This window comes from Acromyrmex echinatior, chromosome 6, assembly GCF_024713525.1.
Source record: "Acromyrmex echinatior isolate Ae372 chromosome 6, ASM2471352v2, whole genome shotgun sequence".
Taxonomy (NCBI): Eukaryota; Metazoa; Arthropoda; class Insecta; order Hymenoptera; family Formicidae; genus Acromyrmex; species Acromyrmex echinatior.
The window spans coordinates 14,121,270-14,143,620 of NC_141857.1; the positions used below are offsets into that span (position 1 = coordinate 14,121,270).

At 33.5% G+C, this 22,351-nt stretch overlaps 1 protein-coding gene and 1 pseudogene across 7 annotated transcripts in view; one reads left to right on the forward strand and one right to left on the reverse strand.

Annotated features, from left to right (window-relative positions):
* The first annotated feature begins 1,454 nt into the window (after positions 1-1,454).
* Positions 1,455-8,011, forward strand: LOC105154232 (lipoamide acyltransferase component of branched-chain alpha-keto acid dehydrogenase complex, mitochondrial-like; annotated as a pseudogene). The gene is made up of 4 exons (XR_015545314.1): positions 1,455-1,619; positions 1,950-2,495; positions 4,760-5,000; positions 5,201-8,011. The product of XR_015545314.1 is annotated as a lipoamide acyltransferase component of branched-chain alpha-keto acid dehydrogenase complex, mitochondrial-like (transcript).
* Positions 8,012-11,463: 3,452 nt separating this feature from the next.
* The window catches only part of LOC105154229 (putative G protein-coupled receptor CG31760), a 246,683-nt gene continuing 235,795 nt past the window's right edge, over positions 11,464-22,351 (reverse strand). For 4 of the 6 annotated variants that reach the window (XM_087406854.1, XM_087406853.1, XM_087406857.1 and 1 more), the window contains exons 17-18: positions 12,783-13,004; positions 11,464-12,696 (exon numbers count right to left, since the gene is read on the reverse strand). In XM_087406854.1, the coding sequence (XP_087262980.1) occupies positions 12,804-13,004 (201 nt within the window). In that variant the 3' untranslated portion in view covers positions 11,464-12,696; positions 12,783-12,803. Of the gene's footprint in view, positions 12,697-12,782; positions 13,005-22,351 lie in introns of those variants that run through there. The other 2 variants (XM_087406856.1, XR_015545297.1) reach the window with 2 other exon arrangements.

Sequence of the window (22,351 nt, forward strand, 5' to 3'; positions counted from 1 at the left end):
CACTGCGTCGAAGAATGTACGAATATGTTCGCGCACGTCTTCCCCGTCCGCCATTTTTTGTAATGCGAGACGTTTCAGCAGCGTTGCTTTTCGGGCAGGATTGATATATCCCTTCCAATCTCAGCCAAATTTCTCGAGATGATGTGCAGCCTTTGATCTGCTTCAATTCGCTCGGGTGAATTGAAAGGATGAGATCTGACATTGCCTTACTATCGTTGTCGTCCCATTCCGCACGAGCTTGGGCAGATATCCCATCGTCGTCGGCAACTAGTTCCGTTTTCATGTCGGTTCCATTCACGTATTTCCATGCGTTGTTCTTCACCAATATTGCTTGCATCTGCATTTTCCAGGTGTCGTAATTGTCTTTATTGAGCGTTTCAATACGGCTCACAGCGGACACATTCATTGTGAGTGTCGTTTTCTTTGATGCACTTGATCACTGAGAATCTCACTCACTTTTTTACTTTAATACGAACTCTTATTGCGAATCGTTGCCTGGGCCCATAACCTGTTGAGGAGGGATCGCGACGCAGGGAAGACTCGAACTGTTATTGTTTTTATCATGCATTCAAAAGATGAACATCCCAGTGGTAGAAGCGCCATCTGTGGTCAGCGATAGCGTATCGTTAAAACGATTTCTCAATACTGTATGTAGACAGTTTAGCAGTCTATAAAAATATATAGTCTATAAAAAAATATACGTAAATTACAGATTAATATTAGAACTACAATTAATTCAAGGAATAATTATATTGAAAATCTCAACAAAGAAGCAGTGAGTAATCAATACGCATAAAGGAGTACATTAGCAAAATGCTATGCTATTTAAATTTGCATAACTTCAAATATATATAGTCAAATAAAATAGCAAACAACACATTCAAATATATACTTATATTCATGTGATAATACGCTCAAGTTTAAGAAAAATGAGGAAATAGGTAATTATAAATGTTAAAATGTACCTCGGAAACGTTTCAAAATTCTTGAAAGTAAAAATGTATTTTTTTTTGTTTTAAACATGATTTTTTTCATAAAGCTGTTTAAAACATATATAAAACATTAAAAACATTTTGAACAAAAAAGAACTGAATATTTATTTTTTATCAACCTTGCTCTTGGATGATTTCATTAATTTATAAATTTGATAAAAAGAAAATGGATAAAAAAAAACGATTTATACCTCCGTATTAGCTGGTAAAAACATAGTCCTTAATGAGTAATATAAACATAATACATTTTTAACTGTATATTTAAAATATCGTTTCTGATAAAATATGCTCGGTGTAACTCGTGCAAAAAAAAACGTTAGATTAACAAATTAAAAATTTATCTTAACTATGTGAAAATTTTCTTCAAAAATTGCCATCCTAGGCAAGTGCCTTATTTGCCTATGCGTTAATCCATCACTGCCAACGACGCAATAATAATTGTTTTTATTGCTTTTATTGTTGATGGAACTTTTACCGTCGACGAAACTTTTGTTTGCGTAGGCCGAGCGATCGCGCGACCCAATACTGACTTTTGTCTGTCAGCTCATTCTTCTCTGCCAAAAAAATAGTACCCTTCAAATTGTTGGACATCGGCGAGGGAATTCAAGACGTCACAGTGAAAGAATGGTACGTGAAAAGTTTGATACGATCTGCGATAAAATATTTCCTTTCATGATAAATATAGTATATATTAAAAGATGCAACGTTTATTCGGCTTTAAATGTGGGATCCTTGAAGTTAAATTTCAGCTTTTGAATAATTAGCTTTAAAAAACAATTATTACGCAGTCGACACAATTAACTAAAAATAACTCGTACTTTCAATGTCGACTGGGTAATACTCGTAATTATTTTTTAAAGAGTGGTTCAAGACTTTTTAATAACTCAGTAATTAGCATTTTTTAACCATCCAAAATATTTTCGTCTCTATACTAAATTCGGCGAAACTTCTTCTCAGGTTCGTGAAATCGGGAGATCAGGTGAAGCAGTTCGATGACATCTGTGAGGTGCAGAGCGATAAAGCCTCGGTGACAATCACGAATCGCTACGATGGCCTTATCAAGACTCTGCACTATAAGATTGACAACGTCGCGTTGGTCGGATCAACGCTGTTGGATTTTGAGATAGAAGACAACTCAACAGACGTCGTAAGAAACGATGCAGGCGAGATCGCAAAGAGCGCAGAAAATCAAACGATTGACAATTCAGAAAAAAGCGAGAGAAGATCAGATAAGGTGGAATCAGAGAACATCACCTTGAAAGAAGAGAAGGTATTGTCAACCCCGGTAAAGAGAATAGCCAAAGAGAATAACATAAAGCTAACGGATGTAAAAGCGACTGACAAGAATAGAAGAGTGCTCAAGGAAGACATACTGGCACATCTGCAGAAAATTTCCGCGGATCCGAGAGTTAAGGTGAATGTTCCATGACGGAAGCATGACGGAAAGAATGGTCAATCTTAAAGGATACGAAACACATGTGGAAAACTATGACGAAATCTTTGGTGAGTCTTCAAAAAGGTGAAGAAATAACTATAATAGAATACAATTTAACTAATAAATATAATTTTTCAGAGCTTAATTTTTTAGACTTCAATTTTATTTAATTTAATCAGTATCTTATATTCTATTCACTTCAATATTTAGTATTCATTTTATTACTTCTGTATTATTCAATGAGATTTTTTTTATAATATTGTTTGTGAACTTCTCTGTCTCCCATTTTGAATTTCTCAGATTTTTTACAATTAAAAAAAATTTAATTATATCTACAATTTCTAATGAAATTTCTTCTTTTTTGTATTCTTTATATAGAACAATAACGAATTACGCCGTTTATGAGTTATCTTCGTGCCTTGATATAGTAAGCTAACATTTTGTGAATTACAATTCACTTTATCAGGAAGAGAAGTAACTTGATACTGAGTCGCTTCTCTAGAGTGGCTCCTTTTTATAGTGAAATATAAGAAGGCATCAGGGGGAAGGAAAAATCGCTGAGACTGTGATGAAGGCGATTACTTTCGGCCGATCAATTTCCGAAAACCGAAGAATAGTCTTTCATTTACAGTCTTTGTCTCTGTTTATATTATCGGGATGTTTCCCTAGAGTCTCTGTTCCTCTTTTCCTTAGAAGATATGAGATGGTCGTTTGTGGCGGCTATTGTGGTCAACATCTATATTTGAGTTACATGACCATTCAGCACAAAATCGGCAATAAACTCACTTGTATATACAGCATATTAGATGAAGTATCTACAGATAAAACTTAACCATTTGAAACAAGCCTAACAATAAAACGGTCACAATGAAAGGACATAAATAAAATAATCACTTACATGCTGAATCATATCATATATACCATCAACATAAAAATAGTCAGCAATCAATGATACATAATAAAACATTATGTCAGACAATCAACACCTATAAACAAAATTTAACTTTTTAAAACAAAACAAATACGACAAATAAAAAAAATTATAATAATTACGAAAATATAAAGTAATAATCAGTAGACTTACAAATAAGGCAATAAATTCTGACACAAAACTATTAAACGATAAGGCAGACAAGAGAATCTTTCCTGGTCTCATGTGTAGAAGGAATTGTATCGGTAAAATCTTAAATAAACACATCTGAATCGTTTTCAAGCCTGCAAAAAAGACAAGACAAATGAGGAACTGTAAAGACTAAAGATCTTCACTTAGCTTGGCAGGAATATATAAAATATCTTACTTTTGAAAAAAACAAAGTGTATATTGCACTGTTATCAAGGTCTGTTCGAAAGTTATTCCTTATATTGCGATTTTCTCAATATTTTTTAGATGTAATTAAAAATTTTTTTTTGTATTTATTTTCTTTTTCAAAAATCATCTTGAAATTCTCCTAAACTTTTTGTACCCCCCAAAAAAAAATCTCTCTTCCGGTATAAAAAAAAAACTTCCAAATATTCTACTAAATTGGCAACACTAACATTGGGAAAAAGAGAAAATCTACGGATGAAAAGCACAATAATGTTAAAGCATACCACATAGTGAACATTCTAACATAATATTAAGACAGGACATGCAATATCGCTTGATCAAACAATCACAATAGCTATTTCATATTTTCCAAGAAAATACAGAGAAATACAGAAACATCTCGATAATTTAAATAGAGACAATAACTGTAACATAAGTGACATATGAAAAACATCCTCCTGGTTTTTAAAAATTGATTGACCGACAGTAATCGATCTTAATAAAGTCTCAGCAACCTCTCTTTTCTTCTCCCCCTCTTATATTTGAACAGTGTATAAAAAAAGAATTCTTCAGAGAAGTGTAGAGAGAACACATAGAAATAGCTGCCAAAGAGAAACACAGGACGAACTAGAAGAAGAGGGAGGAAAAAATAGAAGTGACAGAGAACTTATTACGGTTTTTGACCTCTAAACTAATGAATCTTATATCGAAGATAAATTATGTGGTATCTGAGTATTTTATTGAATAGGTCGTAAATAGTCCTTTTTAATATGAAAAGATTCCGCATGAAGGAGATTAAGATTCATATCAAATCCACTGTATTCTCTCCTTGTTAATATTAGTATACTCATCCTGATGAAATAAATTCACAAAATATTGACATTTAAAGATGTATAATATCAAAAGACGGAAATAATCAATAAATCGCATAACTTTCTTGAAGAAAATACTTGTGGAGGTCTCAAAAGTCTCCCAACAAGTTATCCATCAGAAAACAACTTTATCTTTACCATGAATTTTTCACAGACAATACCACACTTCATCTACAGTGATGAGTGCAACATGGACCAAGTGATGCGCTATCGAAACGATGTGAAAGATTCCTTGATGGAACGAGGCATCTCTCTAATTCTTATGACATTCTTCATAAAAGCAGCCTCGCGAGCGTTGCAGCAGTATCCTTAATTAAACGCTTGGCTTGACGAAGAGACCCAACAGTTATGCCGATGTGAGCTACACGACGTTTACGTTATCCAATATAGGCATGGTAAGTGTGGACGCGTCAAAAGACAAATTATGATCAGTAAATTATAAATCACATAAATTTGCATATATATATATATATATTTATATAATGTATATAATTTTACTTTTCGAATATCTGTTCAATCTTGGCATTCTCATTTTCTTTTTCTTCATCTAAATATTTATTTCCATTGAAATACTGTTCTTTATGTCGACTTCTAGATTGGTGGAACGAATATGAAACCAGTTATCGTATCCGTTACCGCAGGTAATAATAGGTGCATTTGGGAAGGCGCGGAAGTTGCCGCGACGATGAGGGGAATGTGATTCCAGCCAACATAATGTCGATCAGCTGGTCCGCGGATCATCGCATCGTTGACGGCGTAATGGTGGCTAGATTCTCCAATCTGTGGAAGTACTATGTGGAGAATCCATTGCATCTGCTGATCTGCTCTTGAAGCCGTTTATAGATATTTATATACACTAAGAATCCAGTCCAAATTGAACGAACTTTCCTACGTATTAAAACGAGATTATGAAGATTATGGCGAAAGTATTAATATAACGTTGTGATTTTTAAATTACTTATATAACCGAAACGAAAACGTAAAAGTATGAAATAATAAATTATTTGATGTCAGAATCGTTTTCTTATCAAGTAAAACTCAAATTTCGGTACAGGACGAGAAATAAATACTTTCAAATACCTGACATATCACATAAAATATGAATGTAATAATTAACCTTTTCTGAATATCTAATGGTTCATAAGTTTCATGCGACAACTCGCCTAAGTTATAAGTTACATTTATTTGTGCTCCCAATCTAAAATGGGTCAGAATATATACTATTTATACAAAATTCAGTAACCAATTTCAGAATCGGTGATTAAGTTTAATGCAAACTATTGTAAACAGTTTATTTACTAATTCGTAATTTACATTGATAATTTGTCTTTTCATGTGTCTGCACTTATCACGTCTATATTGGACAACGTAAAAGTCGTGTTGCTCAGATCGGTATCGATGACCTGCCACACTCCTGAAACCTGTTCAACTTCTGCGCGATCGCAGCATCTTCTTGATGTTTAAAATTTTATTAAGCTATCCAGAGAATTATGATATTGATTAGTAGAGTGTTCGAGAAAAGAAACCCTTACAGTAAATCACTCATCACGGACGTGTCTCATCAGAGACATCAAAACTCAACCGGCGACGAGCCCTCGTAAACAGTTTCTCTTGGATATTGTGGTAAACTTGATGACAAGCGAGTCAGAGGATGAAATCTGATCAGGGATCCCTTTATCACCTCGGAGAGCGATAACGACCGAGCGACTGAGCGATCCGCAACACAGCGATGTTGCGGATCCGCACAGCGATGTTGCACAGCGATGTTGCGATCTGCAACATCTCCATCCTTTCCTCAGATGATATCTTTGGGAGATCGAATATGATGAGTTTATGATCTAGTTGTTCGTTCATTAAATGCTTAAATCGCGTAAATAGCCTATGAGAAGGAGCAGCGTCGCTAACCGCGAAGTTTCGATGACCGGAATCCATCGCCTCCTCTAGGCGAGCACAACGCCGTTTAAGAGCAATCTGCCTCTCCGAGAGAGAGGCAAGCTTTGCAGTTAAACCAACAAAGAGCCGCCCCATCTCGTAACATCGCGTAGTCGAACTACAGCTTCCTCAAATTCATCAATTTTCGCCAACTTCATTGCGTCAAACTTAAGTTTCAGGCGATCTAAAAAGCCGAAACTAGATTCGAGTCGCAATTCTGCTATTCAGTGTGGTTACAGAAGTGAATAAGGAAGCTAGCAATGACTTAACTTCATCAAAATATAACAAGACATCGAGCGATGCACGTCGTCACGGCCCTGATGACCAAGCGAGGACATAGAAGACGGGCGACAAGGCCGATGAGAACGCAGCAATCCTCAAAGATACAGACAAGTCTCCACTTAAAGTAGGGCCCGCAGCACCCGCGTCGTCCGGAGGCATGCCGTTATCGATCCCATAGAACGTGCACTTCAGCAAGCATAATATGAAACGCTTGCACATACAGCAGGCCGACTGATTCATGTTGCAGAAATATGTAATCGTATAAAGATAATATAAGTATTCAGAAATATGCGTCGAAATATAATCGTATAAAGATAATATAAGTATTGTATTTAAAAATACATACAAGTTTGATCGCGTAACGACTTACAGTAATAAACAATATAATGACATAAGTATACATGGAACAAATAACAATAAGAGAAAATTATAACAGAATATAAATTATATTTCAATCATATTAGATTTCAGAATCGGAGAATTAATAAACGCAAGAAATCTGATATATGAAAAGACAAAGATAATGCAGAAACGTCAAATGCGCGTATAAACATTAATATATAACAAAATTAGAATGCTCAACTACAATCATATATGAGGACAGCATCACTTATGAACATCCAGCATGCCGACCGCACCAGCAGTGTTCAATAGAAAAATTTAAGACTTACTTGCTATAAATAAACTTAGAGTAGAACTAAATGATTTTAGAAAATGAAGAAAATTCAAAGAGACAGCCGAAGCAGAAGCGATAAGCCGATGCTGATAGGTCGAGATGTCACACGTGAATCCAATGATAATATTTAGCATGTCGAAAAGATGTTCGACAATATTATAGTAAAGGTCAGTGTTGGTTTATAATAAAATAATAAAATAGACAATATCACAGACAATGTAGAAAAAAGTTGGTTATGATATAAAATTAATAGTGTATAAAATTAAAATTATTATATATAAATGTATTTAAAATAAGTCTCGAGGTAAAAATATATGTTACTGTCGACAGACAAACATTAATTAAAGAATAATAATATATTAAAAATAATCTTGGTACTGCAATGTCAGATTTTTTTTATTATCGGTATGTATACCTCATAGAGGTCCTCAGTATCCGTTTAAGACTATTTTTTTGTTCTTTTTTTATGTTTAGGATCTCCGAAATCGAACGCTTATTATGATTCTTCGTCTAAAATTTCGATATTATTCCAATCGAATTATGCGTTGCTGTTCCTTTTTCTAAACTCGATTCGTTCATAGAATACTTTAATTACAAGTTAAAAGATAAAGGGCTACGAGCCAGAAGTTGCCCTATAAAATTGGTAGATAAATAAAAAAAATGTCTTCATAAATTAATTATGAAATTTAATAACATGCCGGCTAACAACAACAAACATTTCGATCACAATCGGATTATTATCAATGTTTACAAAATATATCTAAACGGAAAAAAAACATAACATAAAATCAATCGAAAATTGAAAATATACTTGACATTGAATAACTATATAATTGTTGATATCAAATTGAGGAAGATCTTTGTTTCGTTAATTAAACCGAACAGTAACATACACAAAATACAAACATTAGAATTTGTCAAAAAAATAAAAACTATAATTTATTAAGACATTTTTTTACTTATTTATCAATTTTATAAGTCGAACTTTTGACTCGTAGCCCTTTTTATTTTAATTTGTTTTTAAATTATTGAGCCATTATACTACATAATAATTCTTTTGATTTTTAATTCTTTCTATTTTCACCTCCAATTTACGTTGGAAATAGGTCATGACTCACTAAATTTCTTAGATATCACAATCATGATTAATGATAACCAACTAAAGGACTAATCTTATTGGAAAATGTCTTTCTGCGGATTTGGTTAATTTTTGGACATGTGTAGTTCTCTTCATTTTAAACAAATATTTCAATGAGTACAACTTGATTCTATGAGCCGTTCCCGCGCTACAAGCCTTAAAAAGTTCAGATTTTACACCTAAAAATACAAGCTTTTCGATTCGAAATATGTAACTCTTAATTTAATGTCGTTCTATAATATTTAATGACTCCAAACTCTCTCTGGTGTGAGTGTGTGAGTGTGTGTGAGTGTGTGTATGTGTGAGTGTGTGTGAGTGTGTGAGTGTGTGTGTGTGTGTGTGTGTGCGTGTGCGTGAGTGAGTGTGCGTGTGTGCGTGTGTGCGTGTGTGCGTGTGTGCGTGTGTGCGTGTGTGCGTGTGTGTGCGTGTGTGTGTGTGTGTGTGAGTGCGTGTGTGTGTGTGTGTACGCGCGCGCGCGCGTTGTTAGTTTGAATGGTTAAAACGTGCATTCCGCTTAATGAATATGACTCCGTTTTTAGATCGCAAACAAGAACATTTCTGCAACGTCTCTTTAATATTGAATCTACTTTTCGCAATGTTACTGCAATGTTCACAATGTTATAAACCAACATTCCTGAGACATTGATTCAATGTTGAAAAGACAGAGAGAGACAAGAGAGTGTGCTGCAATGCTAGTATGCAATAGATTATGAATATTTTTGAGTGATACATTTTATGTAAATTGAGGTGGACAAATGTATTTACGAGTGCAAAATATTTGTTTAGTACTCGTCACTCACATTGCACATTTTTACTCAAAATAATCAGTGATTCAGTAAAGCGTAACCGATAACACGAGAAAATCTGCTTACTCCTGCCGGCATTCGAACCGAGGTCTGCCCAAGCAAAACGACAAGTCACGATAATGTCAAAATAACATTAAAATAAATCGGAAATGATTGAAAAATGACTTTTAATAATTATTTTGGAGTCATTTTGATATCATAGACTTTGACATCATGACTTGTTCTGCTTTGGTGGTCTCTGCTACAAGGCTACCACTCTACCATTGAACTACAAGTCAATATTCGCTTACTTATGTACTTCTTACATGAAAGATTATAAATATTATAAAGTAATTATATGTATATATATATATATATATATATATATATATATATATATATTTATATATGTAGACAAATCAATAAGTACCTGTGTTTCAAGGCGGCGTTGCTGATGCAAGTTGACATCATGTACTACCATCTTTCAAACGACGCCATACAATATTTCAGAGTGATTCATTCAATATTTTGATGACTTGGGAATGAAAAAGCTGTCGGCCCGATGGGTGTCGCGATTGCTCACAATTCACCGGCTCACTTCATCGCAATCGCCATAGCCAAATTGATCTACGAATTGCACTATGAATTGCTGCCACATCCACCGTATTCTTCGGATTTAGCCCCCTGTGACTTCTTCTTGTTTCCAAACTTGAAAAAATGGCTCGGTGGAAAGAAATTCACATTGAATGAGGAAGTCATTGCCGAAACAGAGACCTATTTTGCAGAGTTCGACAAATCGTATTTTTCTGAGAAGTTAAAAAAATGGCAGAAGTGTTGGGAAAAGTATATCCTCCTAAAAGGGGATTACGTTGGAAAATAAAAAAAATTTTTGTGAAAAGCTTGCGTCTTCATTACTAACACGAGTACTTATTTACCCTCATATATATATATATATTTTTTTTTTAGTATTTTTAAGTGGATTGTCCATTTTCAGTACTTGTTTTCGTGCATACCTGTATTATATTATATTAGGTGTTGGAATTAATTCGTAGCGTTTTACAAGTGATGGGAAGTACTTTCATTAATGTATTTTTTAATGCTCATGTGAAATAAATAACATTCTTTCATTAAAAAACGCTACGAATTAATTCCAATACCTAATATATATTATATATATATAATATAATACAGGTATGCACGAAAACAAGCACTGAAAACGGACAATCCACTCAAAAATACTTATGATCGTACTTGTATATACGTTTGTCATTCAGCGGAAAAACCTGTACTGAAAATGGACAATCTCCTCAAATATACTCGCTATCGTTTCTTCGCGATACACTACGAGTGCTTGCGAGTTTAAGAAATGGGCAAGAACGAGCTAAAAATGATCCATAAAATGGTAGAAAATATATACTTGAATACTGTACTTGCACATGTTAAATCTGAATCTTTTAAGGCTTATAGCTTGTAGGGCACAACTTGATCCTATGAGTCGATTCTGCGCTACAAACTTTAAAAAGACAAAAAAAAACATTATCGCATAATAATTTAGAGGAGAAAAATGAATTAACAGTAATTCCATTGTGGTTTACGGTCCCTCTTATTCCATCTTTGATAGAAAAATTCAATAAATTTAATAGGGATGACATCAAAGTATCTTTTTTAGAGTTTTAATAAATTACAAAAATATATTAAAGTAAAGACTTTCGACCTCATCTTTCCAAAAATGACGTAGTCTATAAGATTAGTTGTAATGATTGTAATGCAACATATATGGAATAGACAGACAGGTAACTAAAAACAAGAATCACTGAACATAAAAGTCATATTCGCTGTAACACGTCTGCTCGATCAATAACAATTGAACGTAGGTTGCAACACGAATATAACTCTGATTGGAATAACATCGAAATTTTAGACGAAGAATCATGTTATAATAAACATTTGATTTGAGAGATGTTAAATAAAAAAAAAACAAAAAAAATTCTACAAACGGATGATGGCCTCCATAAGGCCATACTGATAATAAACAAAATCTGACATTGTAATATCAAGAATATTTTTAATTTATTATTATTCCTCAATCAGTGTTTGTCTGTCGACAGTAACACATATTTTTACCTCGGTACTTATTTTAAATACATTTATATATAATAATTTTAATTTTATACACTATTAATTTTATATCATGACCAACTCTTTCCTACATTGTCTGTGATATCGCTATTTTATTATAAACCAACACTGACGCTTAATATAAATTGACGAACATCTTCTTGATACGCGAAACATAACTATATGGCCAGTTCAGTGAATTTTTTCTATCAAAGTGACGTATTTCCTTAATTTTTATCATTGTACAATTCATTTATTTTATTTCTAATTTGACTTTTTACCAGAACATCGGGAAATTTTTAACAACCTGTCGTCCAACCGCTTGCGAGCTATTTTTGTCTCTCTGAAATTTTTCTGGTCATCATTACTATGTAAATAATATCATCTATCTCTTCGACTGCATTTTATCATGGTAACATCACTCGTACATATACAATTTTTCTTTTGAATGAAGAAGGCTGAATCGAGAGACTGAAAAATGTAATGTATATTTGATTTTTAATTAATTTTAGAGTATTATATTATATATATTTTGAATTTTCATGTTTTAAAATAATTCTTTATGTTTGATTCTTATATGCTCTATATACCATTTATATTGTTTTCAAAATGAAGAGTCCTTTGTTAAAATTTTTTGAAATATATAATTGTTGAGGTTTTAGAAACACCTCACACGAATAATTATATCATATCATATGAGTAAAAAAAGTTACGGCAGGAGCAGTGTTAATGACATTCCAGTTTTTTAAATACAATTTTCTTCGTAGTTTGCCAGCGGTGTGTCATTGAAGCGTTGAAAAATTTTCATATTTGAAGTAACAATATATTAATGTATGATAGAATTGTGCTCTTTCGACAATCGTTATAAAAACGAACAAAAACACAAAATATTCGCCGTCGCTGTCATGTTTTTTTGTATGTCTGAGATTCATTAAAGATTTTGATTTCAAGAGATATATCGTACATCTAATAATTAGAAGATATCGCTATCACACATTGATCGCTATGAATTTGATCTGTTTCATACAAATACAGGCAGTCTCCTATTCTTTACTTTAAAGGATACAACTTGAGTCTTTAAAATCTTTTTTCTCTCTTTTCCTTCGGTTTCTTCGTGTCTTCTTGCTTTTAACGGGACACCATTTTTGTCACAACCATACCTGCCAACAGAAAAACATAATTATAATGGAATAGGTTAATTTAGATTGATTTTTATGTGATTAATATGTAAGATTAAATTCTTTACCTCCTCGCTATTGACCACTAGTCAAACTTTCTCGCCGCTCGATCTCGGTTTCTCCTGTTCCTTATCCTTATTCCGTTCTTTTTCGCGCTCCCTCTCCCTCTCCGCTTTTCTCTCTCTTAACATCTCCGACCTACGCGCTCTATGCAGACTTCCGGACGGAAAGGTCGAATCTTCGACGGCCGCAGCCGCGGCTGCCGTTGCACCTCGCTCCACTGCCGTCTGCTCAATAAATAAAAAAATAAAAACAAAATTAAATTGCGGTTAGCGATTATTTTTCTCGCATTTAAGTCACAGTATGTTTTAATCTGTTTGTATGATTTAATCTGTTACCATTATGTTTTAATCTTATGTATTGTATTATACTTATTATTATCTTGCCTTTCGTTGTAATTGAGGCTGTATTCAGTATTTATTTATTAGTATTGACTTTTAAACATCTATTGATTATATTCTCTTGTTATTCTCTTTCTGGTAGGCGTTAGAGCAGCAGATTTGCTGCTCAGCAAAACGAGAATGGATTAAAATGGATTGAAATTTTTTTCTATCCGAATGCGTATTTTAAATAGCGAATACTTTCTTTGGATTCAATTGAATTCAATTAGATTCAATTGAATGCAATTAGATTGAAAATTTCCTGTACAAAATTTTGAATTGAACAGTATTCACAATGTGTGTATTGTGCACAGAAAAAACTAATATTATTTTTAGATTGAAAGGCATAGAGATTTTAGATTGTAATGCATAGCTCCATGCAATTCCTAAATAAATAAAAATGCATTCAGGATTGAAAAGCATTTATTTTACCATTCGTGAATCAATATTTCTGAAAATCTGAATTCATTTCAATTAATTTCAATCCATTCTCGTTTGCTGAGTGGTGCCTCACCATTTGTGCATATGTATTGTATTTTATTTTATATGTTTGTTTTAATTTTCTTCTCTGTAACCACAATTTTGTATACATTGCACAATAAATAAATAAATAAATTATTCCAATTTATTTCCCAAGACGTTCTTTCAGCAGACTCGATTACAAATACAAGAAAAGGATTGATTCGCATTCGGGTGATACATTCCCATCCACATTTATACAGTGTCTGATAAAAGACCATCTCGGTTTGTACAACAAGATAGTGAAAATTCTTGATATCAGTAAAAGTTGATAGCATAAGATGTAAATTAAGAAAAAAAGGAAGACCTCAGGGGGGGGGTCTTAGGTTCCAAACAGTTTAAATACGAGGGGTATCCAGAAAATAAGTTCCGTTTTTTTTTACAAATAAAGTTTTTATTGAAAAAATCTAAAATTTACATGGATAATACTTGACAACTTCTAGTCTTTTTCTACATAATTCCCGTCAATCTCAATACATTTTGTATATCTGGAAACAAGCTTCGAAATCCCTTCTGCATAGAAACTTCCCGCCAGTTCTTTAGTCCAGTTAGTTACAGCTGTCTGAACTTCCTCGTCGCTTTGGAAGCGTTTTCCGGCCAAGGACTCCTTCAGTTTCGTAAAAAGATGTAACGGTCCAAAAATTCTTTACCTGCAGTCACTCGTGTGGCCTTGTGTAGAGGAGTCAGTTCTCTGGGAACCCAACGGGCGCAAACCTTGCGAAATTCGAGTTTTTCTGAAACGATCTCATGGATAAGACTTCGGGATATCTCTGGAAAAAGGTTGTGGAGTTCATCTAAAGTTAAACGACGATCATTGCGAATCGCATTTTCAATTTTTGTCGTCAACTCATCCGTGATAAGGGAGGGTCTGCCTCTCCCACTTTCGTCTTCAAGCGAATGTCTTCCTGCCTTAAATTCTCGGACCCATCTCCGCACCATAGATTCACTCATCACACTCTCTCCATATACAGAAACAAGCTGTTTGTGAATATCAACCGATTTAAAATCTTGAGCAAAAAGAAACTGAATGATGCCGCGCAAAACAACTCGAGAAGGAATCGGAATGGAGGTGGCGGGACGCGAAGTGGAGGACTCCATTTTGATAACCTCTCCTGACCGTGTTTCACGAGCTACTGACGCCGAACACCGCTCATTCTATTCGGTAGCTTCCCCTCTTCAATGCTGTGTTGCCAGCTCGCTCATACATCGACCTTACTAAACGTATAATACAAACGGAACTTATTTTCTGGATACCCCTCGTAGGAACACTAGACTGGACGAGGGGATAACCATTTAATGTAATCCTGGGACAGAGTCCTTGAAATCATTATAAAATTCACATGAAATCTGTATATATAATCCGAAAATTACATATGCAACCATGAAAAATCATTGTATAATATTAAATAAAATCGTATATTTTACCAAATGATTTCATATGTGACAAAAAAAATTATTTGTAATTAGATGAAATCATATAAAATCAAATGAAATCAAATGTAATCTGTGGGACAATATTTCAGCTAGTGATTACTTCCTCGAGGCCGGTTCTAACTGCGGTCCTCTGAGGGAGGCGTGAGGCACGGGAAGAAGGCAGCGCGTAGAAGGCTCCTGATCGGCAGTATCGCTGTTTACATAACATAGGACACCGGTCGAAGGACGTAAACATGACAACGCATGATAACATTCTGCTAAACGTTCCGTATCTTTTTCGTCCCTGCCACCGCCCACCGCCTTTCACAAAAATGCATCGGTAACAAAGCCTTGCATAGATTTACTGCATACACTTACCATCTCTCTTCTCTTCGTTTCATCATCTTTCCCGCCGAGTTGTTGCTTCCGTAGAATCTTCTCTTCGCACAAAAATATTTTACAATATGTTTTTTATTTAATGATTTAAATAGAGAGATCGCTTAATAGAGAGATCGTGACCATCTGTCGCAGTACCGTCGAGCGTAATACTCGTATAGCGCTGCGATGATAAGAAAGGAATGAATAATATATACATCAGATATATATATATATATATATGGTTTATATATATATATATATATATATATATATATATATACATGGTTTACTTTTATATATAACGTAATTTTACAATATATATAATAGTTCTTATAACATTTATAAGCAGGAACTTTAATTTATTTTAATTTATATAATTTTAAATCAAATTTTTAGCACATGCTTCCGATTAACAATAAAATGTACATTTACTTCTCATACTGTTTACAATATTATGTTTATTATATTATAAAGCATAAACTATTAACTCAGACTCTATATTTGATTTTTTATTATAAATTTTGCGCAAAAATTAACAACATCACATTTATCGATGATACAATTTTCACCTAAAAGTGTTACAAAATATTTAAATTTTTCATACAATATACGCATACTGGCATAGCTCAAAGTATACATTCTCAAGGCAATGTTCAAGTTCGACATGAAGAGCATGGCTTCATATACAGACATGTACCGCGCAGTGTTAATTTGACCGTATTTTCACATCAAGCATTTTTACTATTTCTATCACAAGATCTTGGACCGATAATGATGATAGTGCTATCGATTACATGAACCGCTCAATATCCGCGCATCTTTCGATAAAAGCCCGCCACATTGTACGAGACAAGATTATGTTGTTAGCTTGATTGTCGCCAATGGCAATTTCCACCAAAAGATAGTCTCACGACGATCTCGACATTCAGGTATTTGTAAGTTGGAGGAATCAGTGTAAATATTCTTTCCAATACACGAGGTGTATGATGATAAAATTTTTTATATGATTTATAGCATGTATACATATGCATACATATGTTATATCTTGGTAAAGTTTATTTATAAGGATATCAAATCAGAAACAAAAATCTTTTATAAATAAAATTAATATTTCCTGTAAATAGAGTAATTTAATTTTTGAGATAAAACAAAAAAATGGAAAGAATAAAAAAAAAGAACTAAATTTATAATGTATAATTGTATGAAATATTTAGGCACGATATAGCTAATCATTTACCGTTATATCAGAAAAGAAAGTTTATGATTGATCACAATAAAGAGACAAAACATTATTGAGTATTACGTAAATTTAAATCTTCCTTCTTGTCATTGTACGATTCATAGTGTTACTGATTGAACATACAGCGAAGCTCATCCACATAGACATTGTGGAACATATTACTTCAGTGTCTCAAATGTAATTAGGATATTATATTAAAGTAAAATCACACACACATGGAGACGAAATTGAAATAACTCTTGATGCGAAAATAATAATTTTCAATGATAATTTGGATATGTTGCTGGAAAATGTGAAATGGTTAGCACTAATTAGTAGGACTTACGGCGATGTTACTAATTCAGTTATTTGGCTTACTACATTTGCTGAGGATTCAGTGGAATGCGAAACTTCTGAAAATTTGTGGTGGGGATCACTATTCAAAAAAACACATACTTATGATATATAATTCTTATTACATCAGTCGCTCTGTGGACCACTCTTACTACATAGAGCAGATTGCTTTTACTGTATCAGAGTATGTCCTACCTTTGAAAATGTCTCAAGCTACTATTATATTCCAATTCAACAGGATGAGGCATGCGAGCGATAAGTAAATTTATTTAATTTTTATAAAATTTTGATTATACGTTTCATACGTTATGTATTTTTCTAAGATCTATTTATTTGTTGTCTATTTTCTACAGCTCATTTTCTCACACATCTTCTCATACATCCTTGAAACCTCGCTACAAAGCCCATATCTTGATAAGGAGATATGCATTGACATTGACAGCATATAAGTTTTTGGACATCGGAATCGTCATGGGACATACGTCCCATGTAGAAATTGTAATCAACGACAATCGAGGTAACCGCATAATTTTGCCTCATGTTACGTGGAGGCGTTCAAAAAGAGACGTGCAGATTTTGAAGGATTAATGCAGTCAACTGTCCCCTCATCATTACCACCGACTCGAGACCTGAATGTAGAACTTGTTAAAGTATGTGATATGAAAAACGTAAAATTATCATAGTATGGTAAATACTTGTATAAATAATTGTATGAAATCAATAACCGTACTCTTCTTATTTGAGTTCGAGCAATGTGTCGAGCATGCATATTATAAATTAAGTCAATGTACGCATGGTGTGAAAAATTAAAATAATTTGTATCTTTTTTAAGACAAAGTTATTACTATTAAACGCGATGCTGCAAATACTTTGCACAAAATTTATGATAAAAGTTCTATTTTAGTTTGTGAACTAGTAGTTTATAGTTAAATTATATTGTTAAATTATATAGTTAAATCATGCTGTATTAAATATTAGATAAATGCATCTATATTAAAAGATATATTTCTTTGAAAATTCCTCCTTAATCTCTTCAACATTCCTTCTTCATATCTTCATGATATTATATTATTTGGTCATTTAAAAAGTATCCGCGGTTTTTCATTCAAAAATTGAACAAAAAACCGCGGATACTTTTTAAATAACCTAATACAATACTTAATAAGAAAGCGCGTCCGGCTGATCGACTTATACCATTAAAATATTATTAAATTTGTTCTCGTATTTTTCTATTGTAAAATCGCATCATAAAAGTCGTAAAATAAATATCATATCTTTTTAATAAATTCGCTTGCGAAAGAATATATGCCAAGTTTGTGACTACTATACGCTATAATTATATTAACAATAAATGTGTTGCATTAAAAAATTGCGTGAAGTTTATGATAAAACTTCAATCGTTCAATCTGAATTAGTAATGTGCGCTTCAGATGAAATTGTATACACTGCGTTACATTTAAAGAGAAATAAATTAATGTTTTATAAACAAATTTATAATATGGTACTTAAATATATTACTTAATTTTTTAAATTATTTTCAGTCTCCTTTTTACCTACCTCTATTCAATGATTTAGAATTGTATATGATAAGAAGGCACATACACTTCTTCCTCAAACAAGTTAATCAAATAATTTTATTAAAATAAAAATTGAATAATAAATAATTCTAATTCTAATTTCTATATCTTTTTAGGTTTCCTCCACAATCTTAAAATATTTTTTTCGCTCTCTTCTATGACATCTGCTTGTCATGTAATTTTGAAACCTGCACATTCTTATTTCTTTTTACCGTGAGTGTAAAAGTATCTTTTTTGTCTATAGTTATTTAGAATTAATTAATGGCTAATTAATATAATGGCTGTTCAGTAATACAACGTAGTACAATAAATTTTCGATAGCTACTTAATAATAGTTATAATGGTTTGATAATTAGGAACGTTCAGCTATTTGTATTACATTACATTAAAATATTATTATAATTAGTTGCTAAATTAAAATCATTGCTAAGTCAGATCATTGAAAAATCGTAAAACAAATACCATATTTCTTTAATAAAATTGTGAGCAAGAAGAAAAGCGAGCGTGGGAGAGAATATAATGGGAAGAAGGAAGAGCGCGAATACTATGATAAGTATAGGGCCACGATGAGTAGGAGAGAGAGAGCACGAATACTATGGCGAGTGTAGGACTACAACGGGTGGGACATATATCATTATGCGCACTATTTGGCAACGTCGGAATGTACCTCGATCTTTAAGTTTTGTATCATTATGAATACTATTTGACAACGTCGCAATGTATCAAAGCTACATTCATAATATCATCGCGAAATGTATTAATATGTCAAATGTGCTTAAAAAAATCTTTTATTACACTAACAAAACTGTCGTATATCAGCGCTTGCATTTTTTATCTCTCCCTTGTGTTGGTTGAACAATTCCATATGCATATCCTGAAGAAATGTGATAGAGGAGACGAAACTTAAAAAGAGCTCGGGCAATGTTGCTGCATCAGTAGTTCAGACTGACCGCTACTGCAACTCTTTCCAAGTACGATTCCATAAGGTTTTGCGTTTCTATTCAAGATGAAGAGTTTTATAAGCAGTAAGCCTTTATTTTATAAATTTTCTTTTACCTTTTCTCTACAGTTTGTTTATCTGTTTTCTTTTTTTCTCTATATGACTTTCTTTCGCAGAGCATCTTCTTGTAATAAATCCCGTCATATACCTCATATATTGGGAAGAATATTTACACTGACTCCTCCAGTTTACAAATATCTGAATGTCGGGATCGTCGTGGGATTTGTATCTTTTGGTGGAAATTGCCATTGGCGACAATCAAGCTAACAACATAATCTTGCCTCGTGCAATGTGACGAGCTTTCATCAAAAGACGCGCGGATATTGAGCGATTCGTGCAATTAATCGCATCTTCATTATTATCCACGATCTTGTGATAGAAATCGTAAAAATGCGTGATGTGAATGTGGTTAAATTAATATTACGTGAAACATGTCTGTATATGATGCCATCATTCGTGCTCTTCATGTTCAAACTCAAACATTGTGTTGAAAACGTATACTCTGAGTTATGCTAGTATACGCATATCGTCAATAAAATATTTAAATATTTTGTGATACTTTTAGTGAAAATTATATCATCGATAAATGTGATGTTGTAGATTTTTTGTGCAAAATTTATAATAAAGTATCGAATATAGAGTGAATTAATAGTTTATGCTTTTGATAATATTGTAAATAGTGTGAAAAATAAATGTATATTTTATTGCTAATCGTCAGGCGCTTAAAATTCAATTTTAAATTAACTGAATTAAATTATAGTAATGCTCCTGCTTATAAATATTGTAAGAACTATATATTGTAAAATTACATATAAAATTGTATATAAAAGTAAACTCACATTTAAACTATATATCTGAGTGTATGACATTATTCATACTTTCTTATTATTATACGAGGGCAAGTCAATAAGTTCTTATAAAATCTGTCAGAGGCACTCGCAGTGTTATGTCACATTACTTTTTGACAAGTAGCATCTTTCAGCTGATTACTGTCAAATTTTGAGAGGAATTCATCGCGCGGTTTCATTTCTGTAAACGATTAAAGCGAACAATCTTTGTATTTTTTGCAAAATGGAAAAAAACGAGTTTCGTGCAGTGATCAAACATCTATATAAAAAAGGGTGAACGCCGAAAGAAATCAAAGCCGAGGTGGATAATGTTCATAGCACATCTGCACCAGCGTTTGCGACTGTATACAATTGGGTGATGAATTTAAACATGGTCGTACATCCACATGTGAGGCATCTCGTTCAATTGAGGCTGCTACGCCAGAAATCATCGATAAAGTTCACGATATTGTTTTGACTGATCAACGAATGTGCGCGAGGCATATCATATGGCATATTCACCAGATTTAATCCCCTGCGACTATTTCCTGTTTCCAAACCTGAAGAAATGATTCGGAGGAAAGAGATTCACCACCAGAGAGCAGCTCATCGCCGAAACGGAGGCTTATTTTGAAGGGTTGGACAAATGGTCGGACGGCTTGAAAAAGTTGGAAAATTGTTGGATCAAGTGTATCGAGCTGAAAGGAGACTATGTGAAATAAAAATGAATCGATCAAAAAAAATGTGTTTTACTATATTTTTCTAAAACTTATTGACTTGCCCTCGTATTACGCGCAGCATTTTCGCACTCGACAGTACTGGAACAGACGATTAAGCATTCTCTCTATTTAAACCATTAAATAAAAAACGTATGATAAAATATTTTTGCATATAAGAAAAAGAATACAAGAAAGATACGACGGGAGCGACAACGCGGCGAGAAAGGTGGCGGAATATAAGAAGAAGAGAGATAATATGTATATGAGGTAAGTATACACAAGCCTTTGTTACCGATGCATTTTTGGGGCAGGCGGCGAGCGGTGGTGGGCGGCCGCGGCGGGTGACGAAAAAAATACGGAACGCATACCGAAATATCATCACGCGTATCATGTTTACGTATACTATCGACCGCGGTCCTATGTTTATGTAAACAGCGATGCCGCTCGTTGGGTACCTTCCCCGCTGCGCTCTCCCCTGCGCCAACGAGTACTCCTATGTCTTCCCCCGCGCCAAAAACACCCTCCGCGCCCCGCGTCCCCCTCAGAAAATCAGGCCTAGTGTCCCTACTAATGCTTATGCGGCGGTATTGTAATTTTCAAATGCCATAACTCGGACTCAGTCAAAGAAGATGTTGATATGATCCTCTTTCAACATCGAAAAGATTATTAGTTAGTTAATTGATTTCGACATCGAATTACTGTTGAATCAATTTCTTTTTAATTAAATAACAATTAGCACATATATGCATATGCAAATATGTGTATGCAGTCAATATGGGACTACAAATTAGTTCAGTCCGTTTTTTTGTATTCAAAAATGCATTTATTTCAAAACAAAATGAATGAACAGATTAATTAAAGTATTGTCCATCGCTGATTACTACTTTTTCCCATCTCAGGCAATTTTCGAATTCCATCTCGAAAAAATGACTCTTTGGAGGCGATCCAATTTTGGAGAAGTGAACCAGTGACTTGCCAAATCGTTCGAAATGCATCCTTCGAAACAACTAGTAATCAGAAGGAGCAATGTCCAGAGAATACGGCGAGTGTGGTAAAACATTCCATTTGAGCGTTTCCAAATGTTTTTTTACGACTTTTGCGACATGAGGCCGAGCGTTGTCATGAAGAAAAATAACTTTATCATGTCTTTGCTCGTATTCCGGCCGTTTTTTTCGCAATGCACGGCTCAAA